Source organism: Phacochoerus africanus, chromosome 7 (assembly GCF_016906955.1).
Source record: "Phacochoerus africanus isolate WHEZ1 chromosome 7, ROS_Pafr_v1, whole genome shotgun sequence".
Classification (NCBI taxonomy): Eukaryota; Metazoa; Chordata; class Mammalia; order Artiodactyla; family Suidae; genus Phacochoerus; species Phacochoerus africanus.
In genome coordinates this window covers 20831812-20855013 of record NC_062550.1, presented here as the reverse complement: position 1 = coordinate 20855013, position 23202 = coordinate 20831812, and the positions used below count along the sequence as shown (strand labels likewise).

At 59.5% G+C, this 23202-nt stretch overlaps 1 protein-coding gene across 5 annotated transcripts; it reads left to right on the top strand.

The window, feature by feature from the left end:
- Positions 1-118: 118 nt before the first annotated feature.
- RARG (retinoic acid receptor gamma) lies at positions 119-22919 on the top strand. 5 transcript variants are annotated; one of them, XM_047786729.1, is made up of 10 exons: positions 239-361; positions 4456-4577; positions 4886-5217; positions 16896-17044; positions 17321-17462; positions 18139-18299; positions 18500-18676; positions 19277-19481; positions 20122-20280; positions 21623-22919. In XM_047786729.1, the coding sequence occupies exons 3-10, from the start codon at positions 5034-5036 to the stop codon at positions 21820-21822; spliced, it is 1377 nt and encodes a 458-aa protein (XP_047642685.1). In that variant the 5' UTR covers positions 239-361; positions 4456-4577; positions 4886-5033; the 3' UTR covers positions 21823-22919. The 5 variants fall into 5 exon arrangements, with proteins under 5 accessions (XP_047642689.1, XP_047642685.1, XP_047642686.1 ...); XM_047786730.1 differs by lacking the exon at positions 4456-4577 and having other exon boundaries at positions 243-361; XM_047786733.1 differs by lacking the exons at positions 4456-4577; positions 4886-5217 and having other exon boundaries at positions 119-361.
- The last annotated feature ends 283 nt before the right edge of the window (positions 22920-23202 follow it).

Below are 23202 nucleotides of genomic sequence, written 5' to 3'. Positions count from 1 at the left end.
GCCGGGCAGGGGCAGGCGGCAGGGGAGGGAGGAGCGAGGGCGGGAGGGGGAGGAGGGAGCCGGGCTGGGAGGGAGGTGGGGGGGGTGGGGAGGGAGAAAAAGAAAGAAAATATTTTCCGTGTCCCCGCCTGCGGAGTCAGTGTGCGGTTTGGGAGAAAATGTGTCGGATATTTTGGGGCGGTCACGTGGGCGGGCGGGCTCCGAGAGGCCCCGGGACCGTCCCAGCCTAGAGTCCGTGCCCCCCGCCCCAGAGCCCCCCATCACCGGGAGCCCCTGCCACTGCGACGCTCCATCCTCGCGACCGCCCGACGCCGGGACCTCGGGGCTCGGCGGCCTCCCTTCCCCCTCCCTCCCCCTCCAGGTGAGTCAGGCGGGGAAGCAGGCTCGGCGCCACGGACGGACGCCCGGGTCCCCCGGCGAGCTTGGGCCGGGGGCGGGGGCGCCGGGGAGCCACGCCGGCTCCGTCCCTCCCCGGGCTGGTCCGGCTGTCCGCACGGGTGGAGGGGGGCTGACTTGGGGGTCAGCCCTGACGTGGGAAGGGAATGGGGACGATTTTAGACAGGCTGGGCTGGGCTGGGCTTTATCCACCCTTTCGTCGCGAGGAGTAGTGAGCGAGCTTTACGGGAAGGGGGGCGGGGGGAGTCTTGGGCCAGGGGGTTCCTATCCTACTCTTGTGCCTGGAGTGGGAGGGGAGACAGGGTCCGCTCCTGTGGGGAAAGTCCACCGTCGGCCTGCCCTCTGGCTTCCCCTGGGGAATCTAAGGAGAGGACTTTTGGTCCGCGCTGGTCCAAGTTCCTCCTTCCCTAGCGGAATGGCTCAGCCTGGACATCAGAAGGGCGAAGGAAAGGTCCAGAGGCAAGCGATCCTGGCCCACTGGGTCCAGAAGCTTGGAGAGACAAGTGGATAAGATAGGGGCCAGTGAAGTTCCCCTCTCTCATATCCCCAATTTTGGGTGTGAGTCTTGGCAGTATTCTCCGAGGGGGAGCCCAAATTGAACAAAGGAAGAGCAGGGATTCCGGGGCAGGGACCCCGGAGTCCCCGTTCTGGAGCCCTACTGACGCTGCTGCCTCATGGTCTCCGGCACTTAGAGCCCAGGTCCCTCAACCTGACCCAGCAGGTAGGAGAGAATCTCTGCAGGTGGCCAGAGGGTAAGAGTGTGCAAAGGTGGGGGCGGGGCAGGGGCGCCTGAGGAGGGGTCTGGAGGGCAAGAAGCTGAGATGGCTGTGCCCCTTCCGGGCCCATGTTCAGAGCAACTGCTATCCCAGTCCTCACGTTTGAGGCTCCTGCCCTGACCATCCCTCCTCGGATGCCGATCGGGGTTGAGGACCGCAGGCAGTGTCCCTTATCCTTGAGGCCAGAAAAGAGAGGACAGGGGGCAGGAGGCAGCATGTGCGGGGTGCCTGGGGCTTGGGTATCCCAAACAGAGAAACACATACTCACACCCACACACATGCACACACACGCTGTGGCTTAGAGCCTAGTAAGCAGCACAGAGCACACCCCCCCACCCCGGCACACCCCCACCCCTGGCTCAGAAAGCCACCTAACTGGCACCTCCAGTTCCCCCCTCTGCCCCACCCTCCCCGTGCCCTCCGATGCCCACACACATTCCACTGGCATTGCCTGCCTGCCTCCTGGGCACTGCCCCTCCCTGGGACCAGTGAGGTAGAGGGAGGGGCACCTGGGGATGGGAGGTGGAGACTCCAGGGTCTGGACTCCCCCAAGGGTGGCACCAGGCCAGGGAGACCTGGCCCACCGCTGCCTCCTGGGGAGCAGGCTGGGGGCCCAGGCTAGAGCAGAGGATGCCTGGGTTCTCCACCCAGGCTGGGGATGGGGTCATGGAAAAAGGTGGTCGTGTTTATACAGAGGGGAGGGGGGCAGCGGGTGGAGAGCAGCCGACAAGAGCAGCTTTGTTCCCGACTCTGGAGCGGGGCAGGGCGGCAGAGACGTCCCCCCCTATCCGGCAGCCCCCTTCATCCATGCCCTCCCCTCAACTCCACCTCAGCTCTAAGAGCAGCAGAGGGCCCCTTTCCCCTGGTCAGCACCCTCTGTCTGAGGTGGCATCTTGGTAGGAGAAATGTGTTCTGTTTCTCAGGTCCCCCAAAGTACCAAGGCCTCTGGGTCCCTAGTTTAGGCTTTCCTTTTACTCTCTGTGGGTACCATCATCTTCAGTTCTTTGGTCCCTTCCTCTACCCTGGACTTAAGACCTTCCTCTTCCCTTTCCAGCCAAGGCAGAGAAACCTGGGCTCAGAACGGAGATGAATCTTGGTCCCCTTTTCACTGTGTTCACTCAACTTTCTCGGGCTCCTTCTTTGAGGCAGACTAGGAAGGAGGAAGGCCAGGGAGAGTTGGGCTGTCCTTAGCTCACTCACAGCTTCATTCCTGGGCAAGGACCAGGAGCCTGAGCATCCCTCTCTGGGACCCCTGACGTCCTCCTGCCCCTCCCTCAGGTCTCTGTTCCCCGCTTGCAGATGAGATGCAAAGACAGTGAGTGCTGGAGCACGGAGCTGGGTTCCCAGTCTAAGCCGGTCTGGGGAAGATGGGGGGACCTTTCGTAGCTTCTCACCCTTGGCATTCGAGGGGTTAATCCACCTGGAATGTGGCCCAGCCTGTTGAGCTATGGCCCAGGGGCCTCAGGGGCCCGGACTCCTGGCTCTACCTGAGCTTAACTGGGGATGAGGACTCCAGGGGATCGGGGGAGGAAAAGGACAGGGACCCTGGGGGCTTGGAGCTCAGACTTTTAGGGCTTGGGGAGCTACTGGGCTGAAGAGTCAGGGTGCCTGGGATCTGGCTGGTGTCCACTGAGGGGCAGGGGCTGCTTTAAGCGCTGGGGCTGAGTGAAGGGTGGTGGATCGGGGTCTGAGTTCCTGTAACCTCTACGACAATTTACCCTCGGGAGCTTGAAGGCCAAGGCAGATGAGAGATAGAAAAGAAAGGAAGAAAAAAAGCAGAGGTACAAAGACTGAGAGATAATGATCTTAGCAAAGACTGATGGAAAGAGATACAGAAACACCCATCACTTACCTCTGGGCCTGCCCACCTGGAAGACTGTGTTTCCCTTTCTCTCGGTCCTTCTCTGACCTTCTTCATCTAGTCCATTAAGATTCAGGCTGGGCTGACTCTCCTTCCCCAGTCCCTAACTTCCTAGACAGGCGAGTGGTTTGGGGGCTCCTGGGAAAGCCAACATTTCCCTTGTCAGAGCAACAGAACAGGAACCACCTGCCTGGCCCTAGAATCCCCACCTGCTCTTTCCCTCCTTCCCCTTCCCCTCCGCCTCCCCTGGGTTCAGCTTAAAAGTCTCTGGGAGCAGGCTATATTTGAGGGAGTGGGGGATGCAGAGAGGGCATCCTAGAAGTAGAGGGCTCAGGGAAGAGAAAGAAGAGATGGAGAAGCAGGAATTCCGGTCGGGGCGCAGCGGAAATGAATCCGACTGGGAACCATGAGGTTGCGGGTTTGATTCCTGGCCCTGCTCAGTGGGTTAAGGATCCGGCGTTGCCATGAGCTGTGGTGTAGGTCGTGGCTTGGATCCGGTGTTGCTGTGGCTGTGGTGTAGGCCAGCAGCTGTAGCTCTGATAAGACCCCTAGCCTGGGAACCTCCATGTGCCGCGGGTGCAGCCCTAAAAAAAAAAGAAAAGAAAAGTAAAGAAAGAGGTGGAGAAGCAAAATAAGCTGAGGACAGGGAGAGGAGCTTCCTCACGTCGTACCTGGCACAATGGCAGGGCTTCCATCAACATCTGCAGGTTTGAAGAGAGGTTAGGGGTTAGGGAATGAGGGATGATTGGCGAGAGAGACAGAACTGGGGGGGGGGCGTTCCTGTCGTGGCGCATCAGAAATGAATCCCACTAGGAACCATGACGTTGCGGGTTTGATCCCTGGCCTCGCTCAGTGGGTTAAGGATCTGGTGTTGCCGTGAGGTGTGGCGTAGGTCACAGACACGGCTTGGATACCGCGTAGCTGTGGCTCTGGCATAGGCCAGCAGCTACAGCTCCAACTGGACCCCTAGCCTGGGAACCTCCATATGCTGCAGGTGCGGCTCTCAAAAGACAAAAAGACCAAAAAAAAAAAAAAAAAGGGAGGGGAAACCGGGAGAGGGAGTATTCAGGAAGATGGAAAGTGAAGGAAGTGCAAATTAAAAGAGAGGTATGAAGGTATGAAGGAAGAGAAGATACAGAGAAATACCAGGGGATGCTTACAAAGCGTGTGGTATGTGCCACACATATCATTCTTGACCTACGGTAAAATGTTTAGTTCTCGTAACAACTTATGGAGTGGGCCCTCTTATGATTTCCAGTGACAAATGAGGGAACCGAGGCCCAGAGGGAGTAACACCAGTCCAAGATCCCACAGCTGGCAAGTGGTGGGCTCAATTCAGGTAGTCTGACTGCAGAGTCCGGGTTCCAAAGAGGCTGAGGGCCCACATGTTACATACAACAGAGATATGTTTGCTTTCTCCAGGGTGGCAGAAAGTTTGCATCTTGGCTCCACCATTGACAGCCATGTGACCTTAAACCCGTCACTTCACCTCAGTTTCCTCATCCGTGGAATGGGAATCATAATTTCTACCTCAGAGGATTGAGGTGAGGGTTAAAATCGAGTGTCCAGCCCAGTGGCGGTGCTTAATGGTCACTTCTCAGCTTAGGAGTCCTCTCTGCCAGCACTCTAAGGGCCATCATTCACTTTGGAAACTCAGTTTACCCTTCTGGGAGAGCGTCTCTGAGCTTGCCTGAGCACCTGCCGTCCCCAGCATGGGGCAGAGGCCCCTGAACCAGGCGGTCCAAACCCTAAGAGCCAAGAGGGAAAAGACTCCAGCTAGGAGAGGGCCATGGGGCTTCGAACCTCAGAGTGACCGTTCTCTCATTCCTCCTTTTCCTCTCTTTCTCCTTAGGACTCTTGGAGACCCAGTGAGCAGGCCAGGCAGGGCGGGCACGGAGCCTCCCAGGCCAGGGCAGTGGGCATGGGCGGGGGCTGTGGCTGAAGAAGTCCCCCGCCCACCACAGACCCCAGGGGATTCAGCCTCCCACACTGCAGCTGCCATGGCCACCAATAAGGAGCGACTCTTTGCGCCCGGTGCCCTGGGGCCTGGCTCTGGCTACCCAGGGGCTGGCTTCCCCTTCGCCTTCCCAGGGGCCCTCAGGGGGTCGCCCCCTTTCGAGATGCTGAGCCCTAGCTTCCGGGGCCTGGGCCAGCCTGACCTCCCCAAGGAGATGGCCTCTCTGTGTGAGTCTCAGGGATCTCGGGGGACAAGGGCAGGTGGAAACAGGAGGGCATCTGGTGGGTGGATGAGAGTGCAAATTGGCACCTGAGTTTGGAAGGCAGGTAGGGCTGGGGGTCTGATCCAATGGAGTAGGTGACCAGGGTGGCCAGGAGGGGGTTTGGATGTGGAGCAAATGGAAGTGTTTGCAAATGAAATTTCTCCTGTGCAAATAGGATGGAAAAGTAGCATGCCTAAAATCTGGGGCTCTGAAATTGCCTCCCAAGTGAGTCAGCTAGCAGGGGAGCACCTTTGTATGGATGGCCCAGGGTGGGGCTGCTGAAGTCTGAGGCTACTGACTGCCTGCATGCCGTGGGGGGGGGGGGTGCGGAGCCAGGCTGGGAAGTAGAGGAGTCTGGGAGCCCAAACCTCTGACAGATCAAGAGGTGAAACTGGCGTTCCTGTCGAGGCTCAGTGGTTAACAAATCCGACTAGGAACCATGAGGTCTCGGGTTCAATCCCTGGCCTTGTTCAGTGGGTTAAGGATCCAGTGTGCCGTGAGCTGTGGTGTAGGTCGCAGACATGGCTCGGATCCCGCGTTGCTGTGGCTCTGGTGTAGGCCGGCGGCTACAGCTCCGATTAGATCCCTAGCCTGGGAACCTCCAAATGCTGCAGGTGTGGCCCTAGAAAAGACAGAAAAAAAAAAAAAGAGGTGAATTAGGGGAAGGCTGCAAAAAGGAGAAGAGGATCTAGTGCCAGGTGACCAAAGATGTGTGGGGACAGGAAACTTTCCTCTTGGTCTGGGGAGGGTGGAAACAGCACAAAGAAGGTAGCTCTTGTACCAGAGGTAATCGGGGGAGGTGGAGGGGCTGTTCCAGAAGCATCCTCGCCTCCAGCCACATGGGTTTGGACTCCTCCTCTCTCTCGAGGTCTGGCAAGGTGCCCACACACTCTGCAGATCCCTACTTGTCCCTCAGGCCTGCCCTCCTTGGGTGAAGCCTTTGAGTGCTGACAGCAGGCAAGCCTTAGGCCTCTTGTCTTCCCTTCGGATCCCCTCTCCTCCCACCTGGTAGTTCTTTTCCTTGCTGGGCCCTGCATTACAGGCATTGGTGCCCATGAGCGACGGCTGGGATGCTGGCCTCTGGGGTAAAGGGCCAGCAGGGGAGCTGGTACAGAGAAGGCCTCACCTGGAAAGAAGAGAGATAAAAACACAGAAGGAGTTCCTGCTGTGGGGCAATGCATTCGGTAGCATCTTGGGAGCGCTGGGATGAAGGTTCCATCCCAGCCAGGCAGAGTAGGTTAAGGACCTGGCATTGAGGCAACTGCAGCTTAGGTCGCAGCTGTGGCTTGGATCTGATCCCTGGCCCGGGAACTCCATACGCTGCATGGGGCAGCCAAAAAAGAAAAAAAAAAAAAAAAGAAAGAAAAAGAAAAGAAAGAGAGAAGGAGAAGAAAATACCAAAAGATAAAGAAACATCCTTTTCTGGAGTTCCCGTCATGGCATAGCAGAAACGAATCAGACTAGGAACCAGGAGGCTGTGGGTTCTATCCCTAGCCTCACTCAGTGGGTTAAGGATCCAGTGTTGCATGAGCTGTGGTGTAGGTTGAAGACACAGCTCGGATCTGGCATCGCTGTGGCTGTGGTGTAAGCCGCTGGCTATAGCTCTGATTCAACCCCTAGCCTGGGACCCTCCATATGCCCTGGGTGCGGCCCTAAAAAGCAAAAAAAAAAAAGAAAGAAAAAGAAAAAAAAAGAAACATTCTTTATAGGTCCACAAGCTGAGGGTGGGTCGGAGAGGAAGAGAGGCGGAGAGAAGGGTCCTGTCTTCAGAAGCTGGCAATTGGAGGGGTGCGTGCGTGTGTGTGTGTGTGTGTGTGTGTGTGTGTGTGTGTGTGTGTGTGAAGGGGTGACTAGTGGGGCTGGCAGCTCTGCTGGAAAGAGTGTGCTCATCTGGAGAAGGCAAGTGTGTGTGTGTGTGTGTGATTGCCATATGCATTTGTGTGTGCACAGCGCGTCCCTGAGACTCTGCTCATATACGGAATTCCAGGGTGTGCAACAAAAGGTGTGGGGACTGAGGCGGTCTTTAATAGGGCTGCTGACGGTGTGTCTGGTATTTAGTGAGGCCTGCCGGGGGCCTGTCTGTAGTCCAACAGGAGTTATTTGGGTGACACGCAGGTGAACGTGAGAGCACAAAGCTCCCTCCCCCGCCCCCCCGCCCCGGAAACCTCAGCTGGGCTTCCCCTCCCTCATTTATACCCATGAATCTACCCTGGGGTCTGGGAGGTGGGCAGGAACCACCCTCCCCACGCGAATGTACTTCTTACAGAAAACCTTACAACTCAGTCTCTTGGGACTCGATTTTCCCAAGTTCTGGGCGAGGCAGCTAAGGGAATGGGGATTCGAGGAGAGAGAATGGTAGCGGGGAGAATGCTGAGAGCCAGTAGCCGGTCCCCAGGGAAGTTCTCCATGTGCCCCTGTGCCCTGGACACATTGAGATCAAGGTCAGGGTTCAAAGGGAGGTCAAGGTAGGGGAAGGGTTCAGACTAGACTCCATCTCCAAAGGCTGTCCTGAAGGTGGGGGGCTGAAGAAAAACTCCAAGGAAGGAGCCAGAACCAGGGCATGGAAATGGGGAGGGTGTGGCTGGCAGCTGGGGACAGGCCTGGGCAGAGAGGTGGCAGTGGGGCCAGGGGGAGGGGAAGGCCTGGGTCCAGAAAGCTTGCCTGGGAGTGGGGTAGGCAGCACCTAGTGGTGAATGAGAGGGAGACAGGGGGGAGAGGAAGGGATGCTGAGTCTGGGAGAATACGCTCTCTCAGCTCTTCGCGCAGCGCAGCGTATGGAGTTCCTGGGCCAGGGAGCAGATCCAGGAGAGAGGCTGGAGGGGGACGTGTAGTCTCTCATTTCTCTGACCCACTGTCCCTGTTTTGGCTGGGCCATCTAATGGAGGAGGACTGGAGGCCTAAGTCTGATGCCAAAGCCACCATCACCTGGATCTCTCTTCAGCCTCTTGTGCCTGAACTGGGGGCGGGGGGGATGGTCTGGAAAGGAGTCTGGAAGGTCTCCCTGGGGCTGGCTCCCGGATCCTACTTTTGGGTCCCTAGCACCTTGGAGCTCTCCCTGAGAAGGGGCACCTCTTGGGGTTGCTGCGGGGCCTGAGTGGGTAAGGAGGCATCTCACAACTTCGTGGTGGAGGAGGGGAGCGGGAAGGGGAGCACGTGCCGCCCAGGCAAGCACAGGCCTGTGTGCTGCACGCGTGGGAAAGCAGAGGGGTGTGTGTGTGTGCATGTACACGCAATGTAGGTTCAGGTGTGCTTGCTTACACATGTGCATAGAACCCTGGTGTCTGCCTCCCCGTGTATCTCCGTGTTTATGAACACTGGTGTGTGGTGTGTTTGCTTTATCAAGACTGCAGGGAACAGAGTGTGATGGGTGGGAAGGGAAGCCTTGCCGTCCCCCTCCCCCCGCCCCCCTTTGAGGAGACAGCCATGGTCCTGAGGACCTAGCCCCGCTTGTCCCCTGAACTTGGTGGCAGTGTCTCTGGGCCAAGGAGCCCAGCCTCCACCCTACTAAGTCCCACGGAGAAACTGAGGGCAGGCTGGCACAGGAAGAAAAAGAGTTCTACTTAGACTGAGAAAGAGAGACTCTAAGACCTAAATGAGATGAGAGGCAACTGCACCGGCTGAGAGGCACAGACTCGGAGAGGACCCAGACTCTGGGAGAGGCAAGGGGAAGGAGCGGGCGGTCCCGGTGGTGAGCAGGCGGCAGCGAGGCCTCCTCCAGGAAAAAACCCCAGCCGACTGCCTCCTTCCCCTCCCCTCCCGGGTCTCTCCTGCTCCGGCTCGGGCTCCAGCTCCAGGCCGACACAAACGGGGCTTTGATTGCAACAGGAAACCTCTCCGGCGGGGGGAGCTGGGCAAGCCGCCGCTGCTGGGGCCCAGGCTGCACCCCCCTCTCCTGGCCCCCTACCCGGTCCCAGCCCCCATCCTGCCCAGCGCTCCTCACCCGCCCGCCCCGCACTGGGCCCGGTCCCTCATTCACACCTCCCTGTTCCTGGGCTCCAAGGCCGCCCCTTCTCCAAGACCCCTCCCATTGCCCGTCAGGTGGGACTCCCAAGTTAGGACTTACCCTTGGGGTGGGGCCTTCTTTGCTTTGCAATAGCCCTCTTCAGGTTTTTGAGGGAAGGTTTGGGAAGAAAAGGAGAATTGAGCATGAGGAATTCAGAGCCGGTTGTCCTCAAACCCCTTCCAGAAGGTGGCAGGAGGGGAGGAAAGGAGAGATGCAGAAGCAGTCAGCTGTCCCTCCCCCCACGGGCCCTGGTTGGCCAAATTCATCCTTGCCAGGGTGGTAGAGGCTCTGAGGGGTGACCAAGCAGGACTCAGCTGGAATGTCCCCCTTGTTAAGGGGGGAGGGGTACACTTTTCCTTGCCTTGGGGCCATGCCTTTGTGGGGCTCTAGCTGGGAGGGGTGTGCCTGTGGTGGTGGGGATCATAGGGAATGGGGTGAGTCAGGCAGCAGCCCCCCCTCGTACTCCCACCAGGCTGGTGGTGAACATCTGGTTCCCATGAAATGCTAGAAGGCTAATGGGTCTAATTGCTGCAATAAGGGCTGGGGGGACTTTGGGGAAAAGAGGGGGCACTAGATTCCCCCAATCCCCTTACCTTCTCTCCAAGGCTGTATTAAGACTGTCTAGAATGGGGGGTTGGGTTTGGGGGTTAGGGTGGGTCTGACACCCCAATGCCTGGTCCCTTCTAAGGCCCCCTCTCCCTATAATGCCTGGGAAGCATACACAGATGGGGCGATGAGAAGTGGGGTGCACCTGGTGAAGAGAAAGGGGAGCTACTGAGGACTCCTGACTTTCTGGAGTCCCCCCCCCCCTCCTGTGCCCCACTCCCAACCCCCCTCCCTGTGGCCTGGCCACTTCTGGTTCTAATTACCCACCAGGCAGGCCTGACTTAATTGGGACCTTTCAGATTTCGGAGGGGGAAGGGGGGGCGGACTGACAGCCTGGAGTTGACTAATCAGGGCTCTTTCCCCTTGTTTTTGGGGTGCTACCCATTTTGCACTTAATTGACTTTTTTGCCACTCGCCAGATTCTGATTCCGAAATCTGTAACCGCTTTTTTCTTTTTTTGTGGGAGAATGGCTGGATTCAGAAGTGGGGTATTCGGGGTTGGGGGCAAGAGCAGGGACCTCAGGCTGGATTGGAAAGCGCAGTGCATTCCCTCCTCATCCCTGCTTGGAGCCCCCAAGTCGGCCCTGCCACCCCGCGCCGCCGCATCCGCCAGCCAAGCCCTCCTTCCCAGCCCTGCCCCCCTTAGTCCCCGGCAGCCACCCCGGCCCCTCCTCCGCGCCTGCCTTCCCTTCCCTCGCCTACTCTGGCACCCCTTCCTGCTCTTTATTCTTCCAAACTGGCGCCCCACTCCTGCGGCACCCCAGTGCGCCCCCCACCCCGTACAACAGATTCTTAGAAAAGCGCGCCCCGCCCTGGCCCAGCCACCGCCGCCGGGCGGGGGAAGGGGCCGGGCGGGGCGCCGCTCCCGCTCCCCCGGCGCTCCCCGTGTGAGCGGCGCTGACAGAGCCGGCTGGGCCGGCCCGCCGGGCGGCCGGCGGCCGGCGGCGGCCGGCGGGCGGGGCGCGGGGGAGGGGGCGGTTTCCGGGAGTCGCCGCCGCTGGCGCTGTCCCGGGGCCAGGGTCCCCGACTCGGCCCGGCCCGGCCGGGCGAGGGCAAACTCTTGACGTGGCCAACCCCCCGCCCCCCTCAACCCTTTCTCGGCCGGGCGAGGGCGCTCAGTGCCCGGAAGGGGCCCGCGAGGGAGCGGGGCGGCCCTCGGAGATCCGAAGGGCACTAAGTGTGGCACTGAAGGGGAGAAGGGGCAGTTTGCCACTGGCGGGGGTATTTAATGGCTCTGAGAACAGCTACCGACCAGACTCGCAGTTATGGCCGAGAGGGGCATTTGGCACTTGGGGGCGATTGGCACGGTAGCGACTTCTGGGGGGAGGGGAGTTGGCATTCAGAAGGGGAGTGTCGTTCGAGGCGCAGTTGGCACGGCAGGAACAATTTGGGGTGGGAGTCTTCTGCTCTGAAAGTGAAGGCAGGTTCGAGGAAGGGGCACGACGAGAGGCAGTGGAGGCGCTCCGGGAGTGTCAGCCGCGGGATGGGGCTTGGGAGACCCGGAGGGAGGCGGCCCAGGCCGCGGCGGAGGGAGGACCGCTCGGGCTAGGAGGGGTAGACTCCGGCTGCGCTGGAGGGGCGGGGGGACTCCGCGGCGGCGCTGGCGACGGCCTGGGCGGGGTGGGGCGGGGCCGGGTCAGGAGGAGGTGAGCGCGCCCGGCCACCCGCCCCGAGGGGGGTTCCCGGAGAGTTCACGGCGGGAGCGCGCTCCGGCCCTCCGACCGGGGGTGGGGAGGACGGGAAGGAAGGAGCAGGCCGCGCGCGCCGAGCCGCAGGAATGTACTGTTCGGCCCTGCAGCGCGCGCGCAGAGAGAGAGAGGGAGGAGCCAGGCCTGGGAATGAGGGGGTGGAGGTAGTGCAGGTCCTCGAGCTCTGGAGAACTGCGGCGCGCAGGGAACCTCCATGTTCCCACCTCCCCGGTCCGTCAAGACCCCTCTGCTTGTATTGACTTGTGCGAAAAAGGGAGTGTTGGGAGGAGGGGAAACTCGAAAGGAAATGCTTGTGCTCCATTCCTCCACTCCTTCCCCCAACCCCGACCCGGGCACGCGCCTAAATGCAAACGCTTGCAAGCCTCCGGGCTGTGGAGAGAGAATCTTTACAAACATCCTCCCGAGCCAGGTGTGCTTGCACAGACGTGGGTGCACCTCTGCTTTTATGCGCGTGCAGACATGCACGTGCACTAGTGCATATTTGCAAATGCATGGTGCCTGCCAAGATAAATGCATGTACGGATGTGTGTCTAAGCAAGCAAGCGCGCCGCGGCGCGAGTGTGTGTGTGTGTGTGTGTGTGTGTGTGTGTGTGAGAGAGAGAGAGTTCCACTCCCAGCTCTGCTCATCTTGGTGCCCGGTCCCCTTCGCTCTCCAAGCCCCACCCCCCACCCCTCCGGGCTTCGCTTTTACAAAAGGTCTCCCAGTGCTGGCCGCCGAGGCGCCCAGAGTGAGCCGGACCGCAGCTGGAGCGGCAGCCCCGGCTCTGCGCCCCGCCCAGTCCCTTTCCCCTGCTGGGGATCCCTCTCTTCCCCGCCCACCCCTTAGCCCCCATGCAGCCCGGCGCCCTATGCTAGCCCTCCCCCTCCCCCCCTCCAGGAGCGGGGCGCCGCCGGGGGAGGAGGGGGAATCGGCTGCGGGTCCTCGGTGTTCCTAGCACCCAGCTTCCCTCCAAGCCGGGTCGCGATGTACGACTGCATGGAAACGTTTGCCCCGGGTCCGCGACGGCTCTATGGGGCGGCCGGGCCCGGGGCCGGCTTGCTGCGCAGAGCCACCGGCAGCTCCTGTTTCGCCGGACTCGAGTCTTTTGCCTGGCCGCAACCCGCCAGTCTGCAGTGTAGGTACCCAAGCCCGAGGGAGGGGTGTGGGGCGCAGGGCAGGCAGCGGGTCGCTCTTTCCGTGTGTAAAAGGTGGTCCTGGGGTGCAAGCGGAGATTCCGACCCTTTCCATGTGAGGGCCGGGTGTGCAGGAAAGAGAGGTACTGGCCCTTTAAACGTGGGGGCCTCAGCGACTCCTTTGGGTGTGTGCATAGTGTTTGGACTGTGTGTGTGGTTTTTATGGTGGGTGTTTAGCTAGGACCTGTGGATGATGCCCCTCCAGAGTTCCCAGGGATAGGGAGAGGCCGAGGTGCGTTGGTAGTTTGTGCCGGCAGGTCCGTGGACCCGGAGGGTTGGGGCACCCAGGACTGTGGGTGGCGTTTGTAAAGTCCATGTGGGAAGTTGGGAGTGTAAAAAAATACGATTTGCACAGCGTGTGCACCCCTGGAGTGTGCAAGCGCCGAGCCTAGAGGGTGCGGGTGTGGGTGTAGGGGTCCCTCCACGCAGTGTCGCCCTCTGCCAGCGTTGGCAGGTCCGCATGGCCCGGTGTGGGGATGTTTGTGGCGTGAGGCCGGGAGGGCGTGTGCCCTGCGTGGCTGCGGAGGCGGTTTTGGAAAGTGCTGTGTTCGAGCGTGCATCCTGTGTGTGCTGCATGCCGGGTGGAAGGGGTTGTGCACACAAGCGGGACCAGGCTGGGTTCTGGCGCCCCCCCCTCCCCTGTGGAAAAAAGAAATACTGGGAAATGTGTATAGGGTTGTGTGCACTTTTTCCTATGGCTCCAGCCCACTACTTCAGTAGGAAGCGAAAAGTTTCAAGCAAAGGCTGTGTAGGGTGTGTGTGGGGGGGGGGGGGTGGCGTGGAGGTGGCAGCGGCCCAGGGAGCACGACTCTTGGGTCCCCAAATATCCATCTTCCCCTCTCTGTGAAATGGGAGATGCCAGGCCTGGGGCCCTGGAACCCCTTTCCAGAGCGGTAATAAAAAGCCGGGGACTGAGAGGCAGTAAAAATGAAGTCCAGATGAGAGGCGGCTTTGAAGCCCAGGCCGAAGTGCCTGGCGGGCGTGGGGGGTGGGGAGGGGCCGGGAGGGGAGCCTGGAACACCCCCAGAATCTCCCTGGGGCTGGGAGCGCGCTCGGAGCCCGGGGACGCGGGGCTGGGGGGCACGCTGGGAAGGGGCGGGCGGCGGGCGCCCGGGGAGTGCGCGCGCGGGGTCACCGAGCCCCCGCCAACGCGCCTCGCTCCTTGGCACTCGGCAGCGCTGTTTACGAGATCGGCTTTTTTTTTTTTTTTTGTCTTTTGGTTCCAGGGCAGAGCTGCTCAGATTTAACAACTGGGAGAGACTGGAAGAGGGAGGTGGCAAACAGGAGAGCTCACTGTGGGGTAGGGTGGGGCAAGTATGAACAGTGTAGCATTTAAAGGGCCGAGAAACATGAACGATTGCCTTGCACCAAATCCTCGTGAATTCGTCACCTTCCTTTCAGGGCCCAATAGGACGGGGACTTGGGGTATGTTGGGAGGGGTGCTGGGATGGAGATAATCTCCCAGGAAGGGTTTTTGCGGGTCCCGAGGTGGGGACCTCCTCTATTTCAGGCGGCTTGGGGAAGCCCCTGGGACTTGAATGGCAGTATATTTTTGCATTTCAGTTTGGACCAACAATTGTGGCCTCCAGGGTCTGGGTGGGCTTCAGGCCTGCTCCACACACTTTTAGAAAGTAGTTTAGACCTGTGTGTCCCAACCAGGGAAGAAAAAGGTCCTTTGAGGGGAAGGCCACTGGGTGTGTTTGTATTTGGCGGCTTTGGTGTCCTGGTGCTGCGTTGGCAGGCGGTGGGTGTTTGTCTGGTGGCAGAGCTGCTCACTTGCAGCTGTGAAGGGAGTGCTGCGTGTTGTGTGTCGGGTTTATGACTTGTGCATCCACCTCTGTGTGGCTGGAGCGAGTATGCCTCTGTGCCCGTTTGGGTGTTCTGTGCCAGGGTCCCCTTGGGGTATAGGAGCCCAGTGGTAACGTGCCTGCTTTTGTGCCCTGCATGTTGACAACGTGTGAGAGTGTCTCCAAGGAGGTGTGTGTCAGATTGTGAGTCCAGGCTTCTCAGCCCTGGGCCTCGCAGCTGGGAGTGTTTACAGCCGGTTATAAAGAGTTTGTTTGAAGCTCCGCTCAGCCTGGCCAGGAATTTCCTCAATTTCAGCAATTTGGGCTTTAAAAGGAGAAAAACCCAGAGCCCACCCCCCTCCTCCCCAGCAGGGGCCCCTGCTTAGCCCAGGAGCGGCATCCCCCGTGGTGGGCTCTCTGCCCAGGGCTGAGAAGGGAATCTGAGTGGAGTTGACCCGATTAGCCTTCCTGCGCCCTTGGCCCCCAGACTGACCCAGACTGGGCTGCACTTTAGGGTTCGGGGGTGGGAGTGTGCCAGAGGAGTGCTGAGAAGGGGTGACAGTACCACGTAGATGAGAAAAGCTGCCCCTGGGGGGCCTCTCTCCCTGCCACTGCTGCTGCCCCCAGTCTCCTAATTGGCTGGCACTGGCCCATGCCAGTCTGACCGCACCCAGGTCCTTTCGCAAGAGAGGAAGTGAGGCAGCGCTCTGCGGGCAGGGAGGGCGTCAGCGCCAAGTGAGCACCACCCCACGCAATGGCCTGTGGGCAGCTCAGTGCCCTCAGCACCATCCTGAAAGGATTCCAGCACCCCACCCCCCACCCCCCAGCTCTCAGCACCAGGCCCCCTGGGACCTCCCACCCGGTCCTGAATAGACTCTGGGCACCCTTCTTACGTTCCCTCCTCTCTCTCCCTTTTCATGGGGGAATCTCACTCCAGCTGGATTCTTATGCTAATTGAGTGTCTGGTGTGTTGGGGGGCGGGGAGGGCTTCCCTCCTGTCGGGAGGGTGGAGCTAGCCCGGAACCCCAGCATCCCGGGCATTCCTTCTGTCCCGCTGGAGGCTGGGGTGGACTTCTGACCAGGTGGGCTGCAGCGGGCTGGAAGGAGGAAGGTGTTCCTGAGGTGGGTACAAGCCAGGGACACTCCTGAGGGCGGGTCTTAGGGTTTTCTTGCCTTAACTTGGCCCCTCCAGGTTTGGGCAACTGGTCCTACAGGTTGAATAATGTATAGATTTTTTTTTTCTAGCCTCTGGTGATCAACTCACACCCCAAAATGGTTTACTCAGCAGCCTCCCAAACAGAGGGTGTCCTCCCCCCCCCACTGACACTGCATGACATGGGCTGAGATCTCTTTAGAGGCGTGATCGGGTATTTGCGGGGGGCTTTTAGGAGTGTGGACGCCCTCAGAGAGGGTCCAGAGGGAGCTCCCCTCCCCCATCAGCCCTGTTTACCCACTGTCACCTGACTGCTCTGGTTTGCTACTCCCCCACCAGCTTCTGGACCTGAGACTCTGAGCACATAGCTGCCTCCCCTTCCTACCTTCTCTAACTTTGGGCTAAGCCACTTAGATCTAGTCCGAAGACCCAAGGACTTTGGCTCCACTGCCTGGCGGGGTGGCCCTGGGCTGGTCACGTCCCTTTCTTGGCCTCAGCGTCTTCAGGTGTAGAAGGAGCCTGTTGCAGATGCCTTAACCTACTTTCCCAATACCTGGGTCCCATGGGCTCCCCTGTCTCGGTGGTTTCTGGGGAAAAGGACATTGGCAGTTATTTGGTGGGGTGGTCGGAAGGGGAAGAGCTCAAGGCTGGTCCAGCCCGTACTGCTTGAGGGACAGGACTGCTCAGGTCCCCCCACTGAGTCTCCCAGCAGGGCCTTTAGCCAGGTGCCCGCCACAGGTGGCCTGGAACTGCCTCCTCCCCCAGATCTATGGCCTCGTGAAGGAGAGAATGGAGACTACGTGACAGGGACCCGATGTGATGGAGTGAGGAGAGAGTTCAGAGCCATGGGCCATAACGACCCCCCACTCTGCCCCACACACCCACTTTGTAACTGGGGAAACTGAGGCCCAGAGAATTTAACTTCCGGAATGTCCTGGACCTGGAATCTGGGGACTTGAGCATGGCATGGAGGGCGTTATTGTAGGGGGAGATGGCCAGACTGTATAAAGTCTCATACTGGTCATGTGGGGTTTTCTGGAGGTGTTTGCCGTGGGGCTGTGGATCCCTGTGTTGGCGATGGTGTTGCCACCGCTGAGCCAGAGGAAGAAGTGGGAATAGGGGCCGGGTGTATATCTGATAAGGATGCCTAGAGAGCCCCCCCCCGAGAGGGGGTCCTTCTCTCCTGACCCTCACGTCGCTGCTTCCCCCCAGCGGTGGAGACGCAGAGCACTAGCTCAGAGGAGATGGTGCCCAGCTCGCCCTCGCCCCCTCCACCTCCCCGGGTCTACAAGCCGTGCTTCGTGTGCAATGACAAGTCCTCTGGCTACCACTACGGGGTCAGCTCTTGTGAAGGCTGCAAGGTGTGTATGTGGTGGGGGCGGGCACACTGGGCATCCAGAGTTAGCTGGGCGAGATCAGAGATTCACTGTGCGTGTGCGTGTGCGTGTGCGTGTGCGTGTGTGTGTGTGTGTATCCCTCTGGGGTGGGAGGTGGCTGGCTGCTTTGCGCAGAGGTGGTTAAGAGATTAGGGCAGGCCTGGGGCAACCTGCAAAGCCCAGGAGAGGCTGGCACTCCCAGCATCCTGCTTCACTGATCCTCCGCCACCCCCCCCCCCCGCCCTCGCCCCCCAACTCCAGGGCTTCTTCCGCCGCAGCATCCAGAAGAACATGGTGTATACATGTCACCGCGACAAAAACTGTATCATCAACAAGGTGACCCGGAATCGTTGCCAGTACTGCCGGCTACAGAAGTGCTTTGAAGTTGGCATGTCCAAGGAAGGTAGGCTCTTCGGCCTCCCTGGGCAGAGCGCTCCTGTCCTAGCCTGTGGTTGCCACCCTCTTCCCACTGGCCACCCCCACTTCCCTGACCTCCCAGATCCAGCCTGCCCTGGAGTGCTGCCTCCACCACTGGGCCAGTCCTATTTGATTAGCTCCATTCACCCAGGAGACCCCACCCCTTCCCCTTCTCCCTTCTCAGAGCTTAACCCTTCCTCTGAATGAGGGAATGGGGGTCAGCACTGCACATTCCCTGTTTCATGGGGAAGTTGGGGGGGCTTGCCAGTCCCCTCCCCTGCTCCCAGGACTAAGCCCGAAGTGGATCTGGGGTGCCCCCCCTCCCCTGCGCCATTGTGCTGCCAAGGCTATAAGTGGATATCCTGCTGCCTGCATATCCTGCCCCCCACCCCCCCCCCCAGCTCCTGCAGGGTGACAGGAAGGGCAGGATGGAGCCGAATGGCCTGGGGAGGGAGCAGGGGCTGCAGGCCCTGGGTGGGGCTGGGGAGAGCCAGCTGGGGAATGGGAGCTAGGTTAGGAGACAGTGTAATGGAGGCCCTGCCTAGGGTCCCAGGGACGGACCCTTCCTGAGAAGGACTGAGCACATTCGATCAGGGTGAGAGGGGATATCCGGAGGGAGGTTCTGAGGGTCCTGACCCTCTCCTGGCGCCTCTGCCCCCAAGCTGTGCGGAATGATCGGAACAAGAAGAAGAAAGAGGTGAAGGAAGAAGGGTCGCTTGACAGCTATGAACTGAGCCCCCAGTTAGAAGAGCTCATCACCAAGGTCAGCAAAGCCCATCAAGAGACCTTCCCCTCGCTCTGCCAGCTGGGCAAATACACCACGGTGAGGAGTGGGCAGGGCCCCCCTGCGGGAAGGGGACCGTTGACTTCAGAGAATGGGTGGGGGGGGTTTGGTGTTGGAGCCACGGTCTGGTGCTGATGACAAGGAGGGCATCCGAATGCAGGAGGGAGAGCCTGGGCTATTGGCAGAAAGAGAGCCCCCCAGGGTGGGCCTTAGCTCATATTCTAATGTCCTTCCTGCAGAACTCCAGTGCAGACCACCGGGTGCAGCTGGATCTGGGGCTGTGGGATAAGTTCAGCGAGCTGGCCACCAAGTGCATCATTAAGATCGTGGAGTTTGCCAAGCGGCTGCCCGGCTTTACAGGGCTCAGCATTGCTGACCAGATCACTCTGCTCAAGGCTGCCTGCCTGGACATCCTGGTAAGTTAAACCCTGTGGCCTGTCTTCTGCCACAGCCTGACCCTCATGTAAGACCAAGGAGTTGATCCACACAAAGATTTCATTACCTCGCATTCCGCCTGCAGTCTGGGACTCCCCAGATTTCCTCAAACTCCCAAACTGAAGCTCTCGCTCTTTTTTCTTTTTTGGCCACCCCACGGCATATGAAGTTCCTTGGCCAGGGATCAGATTGGAGCCGCAGTTGTGACCTACCCCGCAGCTGCAGCAATGCCGGATCCCTAACTCACTATCCCAGGCTGGGGATTGAACCTGCATCCTGGTGCTGCCGCATCCTGGCACTGCAGAGCACCGCTGATTACGTTATGCCACAGTGGGAACTCCACGGCCCTTAAGAGCTGATCTTAAGACTTCTGGAAGCCCTGCCTCCTTCTGACTTCTCTTTCCTCTCCCAGCTTCAGAACCTCCACCTCGCTGCCTCCCTCCTCCTCCCTGCTCAGGCAGCCCTTCTTTGGGACCTAACCTCCTCACCTTGCGCCTGTACCTCATTCCCTCTTTTCCTCACCCCCATAAGCACGCCTCCCCAGAGAGAGAACTAAGCCTCCACCCCCCACCCACCTCCAGATGCTGCGGATCTGCACAAGGTACACCCCGGAGCAGGACACCATGACCTTCTCTGATGGGCTGACCCTGAACCGGACCCAGATGCACAATGCTGGCTTCGGGCCCCTCACAGACCTCGTCTTTGCCTTTGCTGGGCAGCTCCTGCCCCTGGAGATGGATGACACAGAGACAGGGCTGCTCAGCGCCATCTGCCTCATCTGCGGAGGTGCGCGGGCGCCCCCTGGCGTTTACTTGGGCTCCTTTCCTATCATACCCCACACCTTATCTCCCACCAGGCGGGAGACCTTGGTCCCATCCACAGACTTCTCAGCTCCTGTACAGACTCCCTGGTGGCTTGGAACAAAGAACAAAAAGAAGGGTAGAGCCAGGGGAAGCTGAGGCGACCCCAGATACTAGTGCTGACATAGAGGTCCGGGCAGGAGTGATTTACCAGAGAAAACCTCCTGCCGAAGAGGGGGCGGGACAGGGCTTGGAGCAGTGGAGATGGCCTGGGTGGGGCTCATGGTTAAAGTTTGGGCCCTGAAAGCCCCCGCTGGTACAAGATGGTCAGTGGTGTCTTGGGAGCACTGGGACGCAGGTTCGATCCCCGGCCTGGCACAGTGGGTTAAGTAAGGATCTGGCATTGCCCCATCTTTGGCTTAGGTCGCAGCTGCAGCTCAGATCTGATCCCTGGCCTGGAAACTCTCTATGTCACGGGGCGGCCAAAAGTGGAACGCAAACAAACAAGCAAGCAAACAAACAAAAACCCCAAAAGTTTGGGGCCCGGAGGGCCATAGGGCAGGGCCTCTTGGGATCAGCCATTTGTCACTGTCTTCCCCATCTCTTCCCCGCGCTCATCCCCACAGACCGCATGGACCTGGAGGAACCCGAGAAAGTGGACAAGCTGCAGGAGCCGTTGCTGGAAGCCCTGAGGCTCTATGCCCGGCGGCGGCGGCCCAGCCAGCCCTACATGTTCCCGAGGATGCTCATGAAGATTACCGACCTCCGGGGCATCAGCACCAAGGGTTAGTTGGGAGCGAACCTCCCCTCTCTCTTCCCAGAGCTGCCGGTCTCCCAGTTCAGGCAGAGACGAGTACAGAGGGGCTGAGACCCAGGCTGCCTACGCGGGCCTCCCAGCTCTGCCACATGCTAGTGGGGACGCTTTGGGCAAACGCCTTTCCTTTTTTCCTTATTTTCCTGTTTGTAAACTGAGCTAGACTGAAATCTACCTTCTAAGTGTTGTGAAGGAAAAGTGAGTCAACCTACAACGGACTTAGAACTGCACTGAATTACAAATTCAGTTCCTCCGTTGCGGTAGCCATGCTGCCAGTGCTCAGTAGCCACATGCGCGGCCAGCGCCTACTGCACAGGATGGAAGAGATATTTCCATCATCCCAGAAAGTTCTATTGGACTGTGCTGGGTTTTTTTTTGTTGTTGTTGTTGTTGTCTTTTTTTTTGCTATTTCTTGGGCCGCTCCTGAGGCATATGGAGGTTCTCAGGCTAGGGGTTGAATAGGAGCTGCAGCTGCCAGCCTACATCACAGCCACAGTAATGCCAGATCCGAGCTGCATCTGTGACCTGCGCCACAGCTTGTGGCAACGCCAGATCCTTAACCCACTGAGCAAGGCCAGGGATCGAACCTGTGTCCTCATGGATATTAGCCAGGTTCTTAACTCACTGAGCCACAGTGGGAACTCCCGGACAGTCTGGTTTAGAAGGATGCCTGGCAGATAGTGTTTGCATGTTAGTTCTAAATTATAGACATTATTGGAGTTCCCGTCATGGCGCACTGGTTAACGAATCCGACTAGGAACCATGAGGTTGTGGGTTCGATCCCGGGCCTTGCTCAGTGGGTTAAGGATCCGCCATTGCTATGAGCTGTGGTGTAGGTTGCAGATGCAGCTCGGATCCTGCATTGCTGTGGCTCTGGCCTAGGCTGGCGGCTACAGCTCCAATTCGACCCCTAGCCTGGGAACCTCCACATGCCGTGAGAGCGGCCCAAGAAATGGCAAAAAGACAAAAAAAAAATTATAGACGTTATTAAAAACAGCCCTAGGAACAACTGACAAGCTATAGTCATTAAGGGAGGGTATCTTGGAGGTTGAGGCTGGCAGTTGGACACCTTGTAATCTTTGAGGAGACAGCCTGAAAGGGTGAGATGCATGGGCAGCAGGCTTGGCAGAGAAGACAGGCAGAGGAGTGGACCACCCCAGGATCCCTAGACCAGGGAGAGGGTGACAGACAGGTGGCGGGCCTGGGCTGGGAGCCCCCAGAGCGGCGTCAGAGGGTGGTTGAGCAAGGCTAGGGAGGTGCCCTTAGGGGCCGTGCTTCAGCCCCCTCCAAATCTCATCACCCCTCTATTGCAGGAGCGGAAAGGGCCATTACCCTGAAGATGGAGATTCCAGGCCCGATGCCTCCCCTGATCCGAGAAATGCTGGAGAACCCCGAAATGTTTGAGGATGACTCCTCGCAGCCTGGCCCCCACCCCAAGTCCTCCAGTGAGGACGAGGTTGCCAGGGGCCCGGGCAAAGGGGGCCGCAGCCCCCACCCCGACCAGGGCCCCTGACTTCCCCTGCCGCGGGGTTTGGGGCTCCAGGCAGCAGACTGACCATCTCCCAGACGCGGCCGGTGCCTGGGGGAGGACCTGCTCTGCCCTCTCCCCGCCCCTTCCAATGAGCTCCTTGTTTTTGCCAAAGTTTCCAGGGGTGCCTCTGTGTTCATCCCCTTCCTGCTCTGACCGGCTCCCTCTGCAGACTTGGGGGCCTGCCCTGGTCCCTCCAGGAGAGCGGTCAGGGGGCGAGCCTGGGTTTGGACTCTCAAATCGCAACACTGCCCCACAGACCCCAGGGTCCCAGGCTCCCCAGGGCAGGAGGGCGACCCTGCCATTCCACAGCCCCTCCCTCTGCCAGGTGCTTAGGCCTCTGGGAGCAAACAGGAACACTAGACACCAAAAGGGAGCGGGGGCTGGGGGGGGGCTGAGCCCACCCTCTTGCCCTTGGTGCCTAATGCTGCATAAGGCACCTGCCAGGTGCACGCTGCCCACTATGCCCCATCCTCGTGCCAGTCAGGGTGGGGCGGGCCGGGCCCTGCGTGTCTGTGGGGGTGGGGGGTGGGGGTGCAGAGGGTGAAGGGACCGATGCAGGTCCGTTCTGCACCTCTTTGCTTGGGCCCGGCCTTTACCGTTACAAGCCCCTACTCCAGCCCTGTCATGTGCCTTGGGCTCCCCCTGCCCCCCATCTCAGCCATGGGGCAGGGACCCTCCTACACTACAGAGGGGCCAGGGGAATCCCTCTCCCCCTAGTGCCTTCCCCCTTGACCCCAGAGCAGCTTGGTCCAGGGAGAGGGGGGTGGGCACTGCTTAGCTGATCCCACCCTGACCCAGAGGAAGCCTCTATTTATTTATTAGCTTTTGTTTACACCCTGGAATTGACCCCTTCCTCCGGGGGTCTTGGGAGGGGGAGCCCAGGGCCCCTGTGACCCCTCCCTTCTCCCTCCAGTCCCCAGTTTGTATTTAGCTGCCAAATAAGAGTCCCACTGGCTCCTTTTTTCTCTGGGGGGTCAGGGTGCTGTCCCCTCCCCTCTGTTTACATCTCCCCCCTTCACCGCGCTGTATCGCATATTGCTGAGTTTTCTATTTTTGCAAAATAAAGTGATGGAAACTCATGGGCTGTGGCTCCCTCTAGGAAGAAGCAGGGGAAATGGCCCGCCGACCCGGAGAGGGACTGGCGAGGAGGGTGGATTCTGCAGCTTTCTTAGGGGAACTAAGGAAACAGAATGCAACCTATCAGGTGGGGGAAAGGGAGCCTCTGGTTGTGCATAAGTGCAGTGGGTATCTGCTCTTCTCTGGGGGCGGCGGGGAGGCTGGGGATGCCATTGAAATTTCATTTGATTTCCATGAGGTGTCCCTCTGACCCCCGGGCCCCAGAAGAAAAGAACCCCAGCATGC

Coding starts and splice junctions, on each gene's coding strand:
- RARG (XM_047786729.1), top strand. CDS start 5,034: ATGGCCACCAATAAGGAGCGACTCTTTGCGCCCGGTGCCCTGGGGCCT. Junction 18,300..18,499: donor AGCTGGGCAAATACACCACG/GTGAGGAGTGGG, acceptor TCCTTCCTGCAG/AACTCCAGTGCAGACCACCG. Junction 20,281..21,622: donor CCGGGGCATCAGCACCAAGG/GTTAGTTGGGAG, acceptor CCTCTATTGCAG/GAGCGGAAAGGGCCATTACC.